The sequence below is a fragment of the Centruroides vittatus genome, unplaced genomic scaffold, assembly GCF_030686945.1.
Source record: "Centruroides vittatus isolate TY-2023 unplaced genomic scaffold, ASM3068694v2 contig_2747, whole genome shotgun sequence".
Taxonomy (NCBI): Eukaryota; Metazoa; Arthropoda; class Arachnida; order Scorpiones; family Buthidae; genus Centruroides; species Centruroides vittatus.
In genome coordinates, this window is record NW_027121750.1 from 13,602 (window position 1) to 27,925 (window position 14,324).

The 14,324-nt window shown below is 35.2% G+C and overlaps 1 protein-coding gene across 2 annotated transcripts in view; it reads left to right on the forward strand.

Annotated features, from left to right (window-relative positions):
• The first annotated feature begins 515 nt into the window (after window positions 1-515).
• Window positions 516-14,324, forward strand: part of LOC136971975 (clavesin-1-like) — a 35,205-nt gene continuing 21,396 nt past the window's right edge. Inside the window, exons 1-5 of one of the 2 annotated variants that reach the window (XM_067266491.1) lie at window positions 516-641; window positions 4,144-4,380; window positions 4,462-4,655; window positions 4,787-4,897; window positions 6,363-6,556. In XM_067266491.1, coding sequence (XP_067122592.1) covers window positions 578-641; window positions 4,144-4,380; window positions 4,462-4,655; window positions 4,787-4,897; window positions 6,363-6,551 — 795 coding nt within the window. In that variant the 5' untranslated portion in view covers window positions 516-577 and the 3' untranslated portion in view covers window positions 6,552-6,556. Of the gene's footprint in view, window positions 642-4,143; window positions 4,381-4,461; window positions 4,656-4,786; window positions 4,898-6,362; window positions 6,557-14,324 lie in introns of those variants that run through there. The other variant, XM_067266492.1, reaches the window with a different exon arrangement.

Here is a 14,324-nt window from a genome sequence, read left to right on the forward strand (position 1 = left end):
ATTTTTAACCGAATCACTGCCTTTAATAACAACGTGTATCCTCATAACACACAAGATTTAGAAATTTTCGACCAAACCACAAGATGTATTAAGCTTCAAAATGGGTGAACAAAGAGATTACTGGCGATTATTATTATTTATATTATTTAAGATATTATTGTATGCATGACAAGTTTGAAACAGATAAGAGTTTAGCAGTTTGTAGAAAACCGACAGACAAAATTTCTATTGTATATATATGTAGATAACTAATAAATATCTAGAATAATTTGCGATTAGTGACATGTTGAATATCAGTTTTTATATAGAAATCACAAAGTTTATTGATTAGATGTTTATCGGTACAGAGTCTAAAATTTAAATAACAAGGATAGATTAAAGTCTTACTGAAGCGTATATTACAGTACATGCAATTAATTTGAGAAAAGAGTTTATTCTCCTATTCATCGTATAACATATAATCCTTTCACCAATAAATACTTTAGACGATTGTTTGATAAGAGAATTATTTTGCCTAATCAGGAAATATATACAGGATTAACAATTAAATTTTGATTTTAATGACGCGAATATAGGAATGGAAGCGAAGGAATACACATGGAACGAGAAAGAGTTAGAAGAATTTCGGATGGATGTCCTAAGTGAGTATTTTTAATATATTAATTTATTTCTTACTACGTGTTCCATCGCTGACTTAACAACCAGGACGTTTCGCAATACTCACATATCTGTGGCGCAATTTATAATTCTTATATGTTATATATATTTATTAATTAAATAACTATAAATAATACTTTAAAAATCAATGGTAAGACAAAGTGAATTTGACGCTGTTTAAAATAAAACGGAGTAATAAGAAAATATTAGGTACAGGTAGGTTACGCTTTATTTAATCGTCCCACACAACCGACATCTTGCCGAAATCAAACTTTTGCTTGTCCGAGACATTTAAATACAGTAAAGTGTCTATAGACCGTCACTCGTCAGTTCGACAGGTTTAATAATCCGACACTCCGCACACGGCGCACATGAAATTTTTATGTTATGAGTTGTCAATGTATGCGACAGAGACTGATGTACAGTACGTTTGTTATATGTGCGGTGGTTAAACCGTCACAACTGTGTGTACTGTAAACAAATCTGTAAAACCTAGAGTTTTACTGTACATAAGTGTAGCCTATAGATAAAAAATTTAATAATTTGATACTAGCCAATCGATATATGTTAAATTAGAGAGACTATACTGTATTTGTCGACATGAAATAAACTTTCAAAAGTATCCAGGACATTGTATAGGCAGTAGACAACTCCATAGCAACTACTATTTATCTATTGAAATCGGGCAGCTAACAGATTGACTGACATCTATATCGATTGCAAAGGGAGATCAATTACATTCAATGACTATAAACTGCGCACAGCTGTGCTTCTGATCTGAACCATGAAATAAATAGGTGATTATTATTTATTTTTCTTTACTCCTATATTCCCATTTCCAATATTTTTATGTTTGTTTCTTTGTTCGCTATGAACAAATAGAATACCATACTAGGCATTTACGTTAACATACTACTAACTTAGATAATAACTTATCTGTCCGTCTAACTGTCATAAATATCACCCCCAAAATATTTACTGGATTTTTTGGCCTGTACGTCATGCTTTTCTTTTAACAATAGAGTCGTGCCGGTCATCTATCAACTACTTTCACAAGAAAAGATTTGAATTGAAACAACACGACTTTCGGTTTTTCATCGGGAAGTTCCTGTATAGTCGGTCAAGCCTGATTCTCTACCCGTTTCCATACACGGTCACAGATTTTATTTAAGTAATACCGTTGTCGAAATTAAAGACAGACAGGCAGACCGAAAGACAGACAACAGACGACTGTTGTAATATACAGGTCTACAAATTTTTTAAATTGCAGCCGAATAAGTCTTATGAGTTTTTTCGGATATTACAGTTATGAACTTCGACATCACATGCTGGGTCGTCACAACCTATCCAACACTTTTTTAAACATTAATAGAAAACCACTATTTATTAGTCGTTGAGCATCCTCTCTTCCGGGAGAAAGTCAACGACTACTGTTCGACAAATGATTTCAACCCCCTTCCACAACAGTCCCTTCTTCCTATCGCACCCACCTGTATGGTGGTATTCGAATTGGAAAATTACATAATACGAGGTTACCGGCTTGCACAAATTATGTTTTAAGTGCTGAGTTCAAATATTTAGTCGGTTTTTTCCGAAATTTTATTCGTTGGCAGATTACCATGTAATATTTGGCTGTAAATGGTCCAATTTCATAAAGTTAACATTAGAAAAAATTATGATATCTGAATAATTTAATATAAATTTATAATTCCTATTTACTTGGCCATTGAAAGTGTGCCATTTCGTACCATCCGTGTTTCGCGATAAACGGTTGGGTTATTTCAGTCTACCATTGTCACGTTTACGTGACAATGGTAGACTGAAATAACCCAACCGTTTATATGGTTTTCGTTTTAATATTTGTTATATTATAGTACTTGATTAATATAACGTTTTTAAAACCCATTTTTAAAATCCTTTATTCCTCTACTGTACAGAATATAAAGATTTTAAAAACGTGTGAGATTGGTCACTCGGTGTCATAACAGACACCTGTACAAGAATGGTCTTTTGCACCAAAACCAATTCGGATTTAGAACAAACAAATCAACGATACAGGCTGCATTGAGCGTTTAAGAATTTGTAAACAAAGCATGGGAGAACAAACATGCTTTATTAATAGCATTAAATTACAAAACGTCTTTGACCACTTAAGATGGCCAGTCATAAAAAATCGCCTCAATGATGTTAATAATCTAAAAAGTGTCAACAAATTATTATACAGTTACTTAATCGAAAGGTTCATTGAGTTTCACTCCAACTATATTCATATAAGGAGAACAATAAATAGGGGATGGCCACAGGGCTCCCATGGCGGCCAGGGCTATGGAACTTGGTGTTTGATAAACTACTGACGAATTTTGACCAATGATCTAAAAGTTCAAGCGTTTGCGGATGACTCACTCATAGTAATAGCAAATAAAAATTGCAATAAACCGTCTGATGAAGCTAATAGAACACTTCACAAAATAGTGAAATGAAGCGAGGAACAGATGCTTCCAATTAACTACTCGACAAAACATAGAATAACGTTTGTAAAAAAAAGTATTTCTATTAATATATATTGCGACCTCAAGACCTCACGTATCATTATTATATTTTTGCTGTTTTTTATGTACTGTACATATGTTATTCTATGTTTTGTACTGTAATTGGTTTGGCCAATTACAGTCTAATGTCGGCAATGTGAGATATGTTAACTTGTCATATGCCAGCGAATCTGTTAAAAACATTAATCAACATTTCTATGTTTTAGTTAAATTAGAATGGTATATTCTTCCTAATGTCAGTTATATATGTTCGGCATGTATACTGATCAATTGTCAGGGAACATGTAAATAACTTAAATCACTTACCTTCTCCTCCAATAGAAATTGTAATCAGTTTTCAATATTATTGTATTCTTGCAGTGGTCAAAGTTGTTAATTTCCTATTCATAAATGATGGGTTTTGCATACTACTTGTAACCGGATCTTTTCTTCTAATTGATAATATTGTATAACGGTTTTGTCAACTGTTGTAATTTTGGTTATTAATAATTTCCGATGCAGCGCTCTGAGGTCTAAGAACTATGTTAACCTTTACTTTCCCCCGTTTTCCTTTATACTTCTCCCTTCAGAACCTTTCTTTCAACCTTTTTTTCACCCCTTTTTCTTCCTAGTGGGCTAAGTTTGCAAAATCAGGCAGCCCCTCTTTCTTTATTAGAGTATTAGAGTTATGATGATACTTTTTACAAATATACGATATTTTTAATAACTAGCGTTTTTACCCTACACTTATAGCCCATCATCAGGTCTCTTAAAACGGTTTTTAGAAAATGGTTATAAGAAACGTGATGGTTACCTACAGCAGTAAGCTAAAAACGTTAGTTAATAAAAGTATTCTCTCAGCAAATGCAAAGGTGTGTTCGTGTGAATTTTTACTCTGCTGAGCTCGTCCGAACTGTAACGATATTTATTATATATGTACATTTTTTTATTTCAAAAGACGAGAAAGGACTGAAATGCAGAACTGACGACATGTTTCTTCTAAGTTTTCTACGAGCAAGAAAATACAACAAGGAAAGAGCTTTTAAATTACTCAAGAATTATTATGCAATAAGGAAAAAGTATATACATGTATTCAAAGACCTGAGGCCTTCAGCATTGGAAACGTTTCTACAAATGGGTATGATGTGTACCAAACGATTAGAAACAGGTCAAGTCTTGGGACTCGGTAGAGTCAGTAAGTGTTAATCTTTTACAGTTTCATTATGTTTATTAGTCTTAAACTGTAATACACAACGCCAAACTTTTATATTTATAGACCATTGGGATGCAACTAAAGTAAGACCAATAGATGTAGTTAGATGTATAATACTTCTCTTGGACATGGAACTAAATGATTATCCTATGCAAGTAAATGGTGTTTATGCATTAGTAGATGCCAAAACACTATCGTGGAGACATGTTATCCAATTTAGTCCAAGAGTAATTTACTTCGTTATAGCATGCTTTTATGTGAGCATAGCCGTTAATAATTCAATTAGCATAATAACAAAATTACAAATAAATTATATAAACATAAACTGTTTTCAGATATTTTAAAAATTTAAAAACTTATAATGACTAAATCCTCTTCGATTTTTTAGCAATGTGCCCCGGTCATTCATAAGGGAATTCACGTCGTTAATGTTAACAAGTACATTCATGCGATATTTGCCATGGCATATCCATTTCTTCCTTATAAATTAAAGCAAAGGGTAAGTAATTTTTAAAGGAATATTTTTATATTTCTAAGAAAAATATAATTATATAAAGTATACCTCAAATATCACATAATGTACTACAATTTTATACTCGTATTTTTTAAATATTCACACAGAATAAAACGATACGTAGACAATTAAGTTTGAAATTTGTTGACTTAAATTATCAATTCCGTTTATTATTTTTGTATTTACAATACGTATTATATTAAAAAAAAGGTGCAGTTTTATTTTACATAATCATGTAAGAAAGTACATCAACAATTTCAATGACACAAAAACCATTATTGGAGCATTAAACTTCATAACAAAGCTGAATGCGAAAAATTCAATGTAAAGGAAAAACACTTCTTTTAGTCTTTAAAGAATTAAAAGCTAGTGGCTTTCTTTGTTCAGTAAGAAATCACACAAGGAAAAGAAAAGTTGATTTATGTATATTTTATTAAAGGAAATTCGGGTCTTAATGACCCCTCTTCAGTTCTTAGAATGGTTCATTGTTTGTTGTTACTGGAGAAAGAAATCCACTAGCTCATAATTCTTTAAAGACTACAAAAATTCAGTAACGGAAACCTAATTAACATTTTTTAGTGTTTACATTCAATGCCAGCTTTATGGCTGTGCAATGCACATTTTCACTAAGGTCTAGCACTGGGTAGAGCTTAGAGAGTCCGCAGTTGGTGATCCAAATATACCTTACTTTTGTTTTTTGATAGTTTATAAAATAAATGTTTGTAAATGGGTGGTCTATATTTTTTCTTACTCTGGATATATGTGTAATTTTATCGAAGTATGTTCAGTCGTTCCGATGTGATAATGAAAGAAACTGGCTGACAGCAGTGCCGTAACTAGGGCGGTGCCAGCGGTGCCCAGGCACAGGGCGCAATCCCCGGGGGACGTATAAATGACCTGGACCAAGTTTTATATCACAGTTTTGGGGCGTAGTTACAGAAGCTTGCACCGGGCGCATAAAACACTAGTTACGACGTTGACTGACAGGCACGTAAATTTAAATTCAAATTCTATATTTAATCCTGTAGATATGAAGAGGTCCTACAAGAGTTTTATAAGCTCTCTTGTAAAGTGTCAAAAATACGCTAATGCGACGTATTATTGGTTACATTATTTTTTCATATACACCAGAATTATAACCATTAATTAATGTTCGTACATTTTATTATAATTTTTCGTATTTGTATTTGCACTGCTGGCATTTAAAATTCCATAAAGTCTGCACGCAAAAACACGCGAAATTTGCATGAAAGGTACAGTACAAGTACAATACGCTGGGTGCTCTATACCTCAAGATTTAATCACGTCTTTTACTCATGAATACTGTATTCGTACAATAAACATAGTTTTGCTATTTGGTTTGTTTCCTGATGTAGCAAATTTAATGACCAGCAGTGTAAATTACATTGTTTTATTGTCACATTAATTTCAGACCGTATGTTACTTTCAGCTTCATTTCCATGGAAGAAATATGGAAAACCTCCACAAAGAAATTGATCCAAAATATCTTCCTGCAGAATTTGGTGGTGAATTGCCTCCTTTTGATGAGTCTGAAACTAATCAGCGGTTCAGAGACTTGGAAGAATTCTTTGTAGAAAACGAAAAATATTGGACCGAAGAGAAAATATCTGAAGATTAAAATGAGAATATGCTCTGTTTGTTGTAACGTGCAGCTATTTTCTATTACGTGATGTATAAACTAATTAATTAATAGTCAGAAACTGTACAGCAAATCATATTATCTTTTTTACAGCAACTGTAAATAATTGGTATTTTAAGTCTACATGTTTTAAGAATTCATTGAGAAGATATTGTATAATACATCTTATATTTATCATCTAAAATTTTGTCACCACGAACTCTATTATTTGAATCCTTAAAGGATGTAGAAAAATATATTTTTTAAGGAAATTTATGTTGTATTTTTGAACAAAGTTTAGGACCTTACAAAAAGTTGTACTTTTTTTTATATACATATCTTTGTTTTAAAATACTATATACTGTTATATTAACAATAATGTCATGCCGGTCAACTATTTAACAACTTTCAGGTTTCCATCTGAAATTCTTATATTATAGTTAATCGGATCTTTTGCCCCCGCGGTTTCCAGATCTGGTCTCTTCTTTCATATATCTTACTCCGTTCAGGAGGTTGAGGAAAGATAGACAGGCTGACAGACGGAGGAACGACAGTGTAAATTTATAGGTCTACAATTTTTTTCAAATTTCTTGACTCTTGAGTCAAGCCTTTGCATGCCAGCATTTATCGGACTGGCGCGTGTCGAATTACAACAGATTATCTGATTATTTCATTATGTATGCATGTACTGTACTGTACGTACTGTAAGTAAAAAACACACTTGTTACACAGCTTAAGTTATCGTATTAATCGAGACTGTTTTGACGACAGCACTTGCAAAACACAGCTAGAGACTGACAGTACACCAGTTCCTCTCTATCCCATACATCTAATACTAACACGAAAATTTTATGTCTTCACCCTGCAAAGTGTGGGATTAATGGAGTGACACATTGGCAACTAATGGTCTATAGAGATATTGCAGATATTGATTAGATGTTTATCGGTACAAAGTTTAAGATTTAAATTACTGGGTTAGATTAAAAACTTATTGACATAACTGTATCACCTATATTATGTATATGCAGTTAATTCGTAAAGCGAGTTCGTTCTCTTAAACATCGTGTAATATAGAATTCTTTAATAAATAAATATATTAGATCATTCTTTGATAACTGAATTAATTTTTGTATAACTGGGGGAAAAAAATGTTAAGAATGTGAGAGGACCATAGAAGCGATTTAGCGTGAAATTTACGAAAAAGTCTTAAGACTATTTTCGCCATTGCGATCGTAAAGAAAACATCGCACAGAAAACGGATTGAATGACAGCCGTTCTATCTACAGCCAGAAAAGAATTATAACACTCCGGTGTTAAGTTAAACAACCAACCTGTTGTTAGAAGAGGAGAAAGTCAATTGACAAATAAGTCAATAGAGGAATCGAACGACATATGAACACTATAACTTTATCATAGAGTCATCAACGATGACCCCTGATCGTTTTAAACACTCTCTCTTGGCCTACTTATCATAGTAAATAGCAAACTATTTTGTGAACCTCGCATTAGGTAACTGTATATCGTAATTCGCTTATGTATTTAATCCTTTATGCTTCTTATTGAATTTGTTATTTGGCTAACCCGTCTATCTGTCGTTACTCGGGAACCTGTCACACTATCGACCCATCGCGACGTTCCAACACCACTACTTGCCCTCCTTAGCCATCCACAGACATAGAGATCGGGTTTCACCAACCCGTTCCGAGTAAGTGGTCACTAGGATCGTCCCCTCGATTCACGGTTCCCTTGATCTCACAGATGCAAATATAGGAATGGATCCTATACCTGGAACGAGAAAGTAATAGAAGAATTTCGAATGGCTGTTCTAAGTGAGTATTTCCAATTAATATATTAGTGTGAGATAAGCAGAGGATCAGGGGGATAACCTCGCTGACCACTTACGCTGCACGGGTTGGTAAAACCCGACCTCGTTGTCATTGGATGGCTAAGAGGGCAAAAAGTGAGTGGTGAAGTGCGTCAGTAAGTCGACAGGCGTCCAAGCGTGACAGGAGACAGGTTTGACAAAAACAATAAAGGTTTATTAACTAACAAAAGCGAACATACAATAAAGATACACATAAAATAAAGATACAGATAATTACTGCTAGAATGCGGATAAAATATCCCTATCGCTAATCGCGATCTAACCAATAAATTAGTCACGTGCCTAACCTCGAGTGGGAGAAAGTTTACAAAGTCAATATACCTCGATATGTGGTCCGATGACCGTATGCGACGACCTCCTGGACTATGGAAGCTGGAATCAGTCTTATGTCTGGGACTGGAGACACGGGATTCAGACCTTCCTGGATGATCGCGCCTTTTCCAGAGTTGCTCGGGTTTTTATACAATCGTTGTTGGCATTGAGCCAGTCTATTATTCAATGTTCGATGACTAATGGGCTGACTCGGGATGACTGGGACTTTTGTTTTCTCTTTTTGATCTGATCCCGATGCCTTGGATTTTTGGTTTCTCTTTCTGATCAGATCGGATCTTTCTGCGGGCTCACATCACTCTCGGTTTTCTTAAAAATTATACGTCCCTTTGGACAGTATAATTTTAACATTTTGGCTTTACACTCTCTCCAGACCGACAGGGATATTCTATTCTTACGACTAGAATACAAAATAATTCTCAATAACATTATTAAAATTTGGATGGACATCATTTCGCGTGATGATCTTGACAACTCAACGCGTAACATCGAAATCTGTAATTTTTCCGATAGCACGTCTCAGAGTGTTCTTGAAACGTTCATTGCTCTACTGTCACAGTTCTTAGCGACAGAGGTGTCTGTTGTGGGTTGATGGTTGCTATGTCAATCCCTCGGATGTCCTACGTCAATCACTTGGACGTTGACCTGGTCCTACCGTCGGTGGTAACTCGCTATGGCTGGTTTCTGCCGAATTGCCCAGGGTTGGATACTGGACTTGCAGTGTTGACTTGCCTTGTGTAGATTCACTTCCACATGAGTTTCCAGTCACAGAATAATCACACAATAATAAAGAACTAAGTTACAAAATTGGTTATAATGACTCTCTCTTACAAATAAAAAGTTGATAATATCCTGAAGCTAAGCCTATGCTAGAGCATGCGCTTTCCTAATTTCGTTGCCCAAATTTTGGATTTACAGCAAGTCCTGAAAGAATGGTGCTTAACTTGCGGCATTGGTGTCACAGGATGGATCGGAAGTGGGATATAACTTTGTCGTCGTTGTGTGTTCCTTTCGGTTATTTTTGCTGTTCGTGCTGTGTTGTCTTCCACAGACTGGCTTCGTCCGCTGAGGAGACCAAAGTAAATCATTAAAAGTCGAAGCACTTGCATAAATTTTTCTAAACTTGGTCGAAATTCTCTCTCTGGAGAAGTTTCTGGTTCTGATCTGGTATTGTTGCTCTGTAGATCTTCTGATTCAACTTCTCTGGTCTCGATGTTCATTTGTCGGGTTTCGGATTTTGTTATCTTTTCATGGTCATATCTTCTATTCGCTGGAGGAGGTGTTGCACGTATTATTCGGATCCGTTTCGGCTTCTTGACTTTCGCTTCTGTAACTTGAGCGTGATTTAACTGGTGCTGGCCGCTTTGAGGTGCTGATTGCATGAAGCGGAGTACCGATGTTTCGTCTGCTCGGTTGGTCAAATTTGTTCTACCTCTTGTCTTCTTGGAGTTTTTCCACGAACAAAAGTGGACTACCTTTCCGTTGGGCAAAAGAATTCGTTCGTTGTCCCTGTCGAGCATCAAATTTTCCTGCTGGAGGAGGTCCTTTCCGATTACACCCTCACATGGGAATGCCATTTCGGGTCTTACGATCTTACATGGTATGGAGAACTTGTGTCCCCTTAATTTAAAAGTAGGTACTACCAGACCAATGGTTTGGATTACCTTTCTGTTCAACCCTTTTATCTTCCCTTTTGATTTGAAGTGGACTGGAACTTTAGTCATAAGTCTATTGGCTACTTCCTTAGACAACAGCGTCTCATTTACGTTAGGATTAACGATAAATTTGACTGGTACATTATTGACATACCCTAAAATGAATGGCTCCCGCTTCGCTTGGGTTTTTGCGGTTCGAATGATGCCTTTCCACCTGTCCTCATCATCTGAGGAGGAGTCTGCTTGGCGAATCCGTTGGATCCGCTCATTTGATTGGAATTTCCGACGTCTTTTCTCTTGCTGGTTTCGATCTTCTTTCCATTGTGGGGTCAAATTTCTCTGCAGATTTGATACTTTACTTCGAAGAATGTCAATCTCCTCCGCTAACTTCTCTAGATAGTCCTCTGAAGGGTTGTTCCTTCTATCTTTGGAGGATTTCCCTGGTTCTGGCTCCCCTCGAATAGTTCGAATACTCCCACGAGGATGTGTCGTTAGACTTTCAATTGTTTCTTCGCTTATGGCAGCCTTTAAGGCCTCATCAAATGTTTTCGCTTCTCGGCTCATCACACGCTTCCGGATCCTGATATCTATCCCATTTAGAAACTGCGCTTTTAATCGCTCATCCAACTCCTTCGCCTGTATGCGCTGGATAATAGCAGTTTCAGCGTCATCTACGCCTTCTTGCTTTATTTCTATTTCAGCTGCGAGGGCTTGTAATCTAACTGCATAGGTTTAAACGTCCTCATCTGGACACTGAAGACAAGCGTAAAATTTGCTCAGCCGGACCAGAAAATGTTCTTTGTCAAAGCGTTCAATTAGGATTTTCTTAAATTCATCATAGTTTTCCACTGTATTAATATGCTGATCCTTTCTAACGAACTCCCTAGCTATCCCTATCAGTCTCAGCTTAGCTACAGCTAGCATTTGTGCTTTTGTCCAAGCAGTTAACTTGGCTATATCCTCTAAGGATTCGAAAAATTCGCTTATGCGGAGACCCTTTGTCTGTCCCGTGAATGCAGGCAGCAAAGGAACCAAAGTGCTTAGACCTCCAAGCGTGGCTCTTGGATTTTTGCCCTCCATTCTTTTTCTCTACTATCTTACTTTGGCTTAGCTTATCCTAGAATTATATGTAGGGAACGAGATTCCTAAATTGTCCCAAAATCTGTCTTTGACTGCCTAAACCTGTCTAAGCCGAACCTGTTATCGGCGGACAAACCTGTCGAAAGCCTGGAAGTTGGCTTCACCCCACTCCTGACTCCAGTGTGAGATAAGCAGAGGATCAGGGGGATAACCTCGCTGACCACTTACGCTGCACGGGTTGGTAAAACCCGACCTCGTTGTCATTGGATGGCTAAGAGGGCAAAAAGTGAGTGGTGAGGTGCGTCAGTAAATCGACAGGCGTCCAAGCGTGACAGGAGACAGGTTTGACAAAAACAATAAAGGTTTATTAACTAACAAAAGCGAACATACAATAAAGATACACATAAAATAAAGATACAGATAATTACTGCTAGAATGCGGATAAAATATCCCTATCGCTAATCGCGATCTAACCAATAAATTAGTCACGTGCCTAACCTCGAGTGGGAGAAAGTTTACAAAGTCAATATACCTCGATATGTGGTCCGATGACCGTATGCGACGACCTCCTGGACTATGGAAGCTGGAATCAGTCTTATGTCTGGGACTGGAGACACGGGATTCAGACCTTCCTGGATGATCGCGCCTTTTCCAGAGTTGCTCGGGTTTTTATACAATCGTTGTTGGCATTGAGCCAGTCTATTATTCAATGTTCGATGACTAATGGGCTGACTCGGGATGACTGGGACTTTTGTTTTCTCTTTTTGATCTGATCCCGATGCCTTGGATTTTTGGTTTCTCTTTCTGATCGGATCGGATCTTTCTGCGGGCTCACATCAGTGCATTACTACCCGCTTGATTGCTGACGTAGCAACCCATTCGTTTCTCAACATTCTCATATCTGTGCTGAATATCATAATTTTTATAAGCGTACCCCATATATCAATATATAGGGTATTAGTTAAATAACTATAAATAATACAGTTGTAAGCTTCTTGCCTGTAATGAATTACATAATTATCGCAAACTACCAATTGGTTGTCGGAAGGTCCTGACACCACAAAAGTTAACGCTAAAAGACAGTATATGCAACAAATAAGATTATTTGTATCAAAATATGAATTAAAAACACAATAATAATTATTAAATATGCAATAATTTCAGTTGAATTTTTCTTATTAAATTTATTCAAGCGATCTTGTATGGCTGTTGTTCTTAATAAAGAAAAACATGAACTAAAAGAGGAAAGTAATTTTCTGTGGTCTAATGAGCATAATTATTATTTATTAAAACATTTATTATTATATTACAAATCTCACACAGCATAAATCTTTAAAAGTAATTAATAAATGTTATTTAATTATTATTAATTCGATAAACCAAGGCAGCTCCAGGATACAGTTTCTTTCCTAGTCGTTAGTAGGGATATTCAGTTGGCTGTAGTTCTCGAGGCATTTTTCGACAACGTAAGTTCGAGGACCTAAAGATTGGATTTTGGTAAACGATTTTAATGTTATGTAACGGTGTTCTTAACAGCGACGACATGCGATATATAAATGAATAAATTCGACAAACAAATTAGATAATGATTCGATTGTAAATGTTATTGTGAAAGGTGTAGTAATAAAACTGAAGAAACCGTAAAATCTTCTATTGATGAAATTCCTGCTAAATGATTCATACTTATCTCGCATTGAAGTTGGTATTAGTTTCTGGCTGATGAACCGTGTAATTTGTGATACAGTTACTGATAAATAGTTACCAAACCTAAATCTATAAATACAATATCAATCCAAAACTGTATCAACATGCATTATGCTTGAGTCCCCGAGTATGTCGGATTAAGGCTTCACCTGTGTATTCAAGTATTGAATGAAGTTATATCATTCTTACGAAATTTTTAACGATAGATTCTGAAATATTAGTTAAACCATCTTCTTACAATATACAAAGTGATCTTCATTGTTTTTGATAAGTATTGTTTCTATAATAATAAATATCGAAACAATTGTTGAAATATTTATATTAAATTATTAATTTTTTTGTGTAATACTTCGAGTGAATTTTATAAATTATTAATTTTGTTTTTGTATCAAATTACTGTAAATTTATACAATATTTAATATTAGTTTTTGATCATTGTAGAAGAGCAAATACCTGTTAGTATGTTATATAAGTTTTGTACATTCATAATGCAGACATAAAATAACGAACGTACAAGAAGTCTTCTGAAAGTAAAGATATATCATATACTAGCAGATGAGCCCTGCTTTGCCCGGGAAAAAAATAACAGCAAATATTAAAATTATTGGATTATTTCATAGTTCCAATCCTTCTATTATATTATATTAAAGTATTTGATTTATATAACTCGAAACGTTATCTTACGTAAGAGTTTATCGGGCTGCAATTTGAAAAACATTGTAGACCTATAAAATATAACTGTTGCCTACTGTTGTTTGTCAGACTGAACTTTTCAATCTTGTGAAAGGAGTTCAAAGGATAAAAGATATGCAAAGTGTACTGCAGGAGGTCCAGATTAACTGTATACGAACTTCTGGTTTAAAACGAAAGTAACGTTACTCCGATTGTAAATATTTTTCCGAACGGAGTTACATAGATTACTGAAACTAGTGTTGCTCATTTTCCGGCCCTTTGTTTTTAAAATATGAAATAATACTTGACATTAAATAATATGCAGTATTTATTTTTCATTATGTATGTAATTTAATACGTCTTGCAACTTCCAAACCTCCAAAGTAATACTATTAATAATGTTGTGTAAAATATGTAGACCTGTTAGAAATTACCATTGGTTTATTA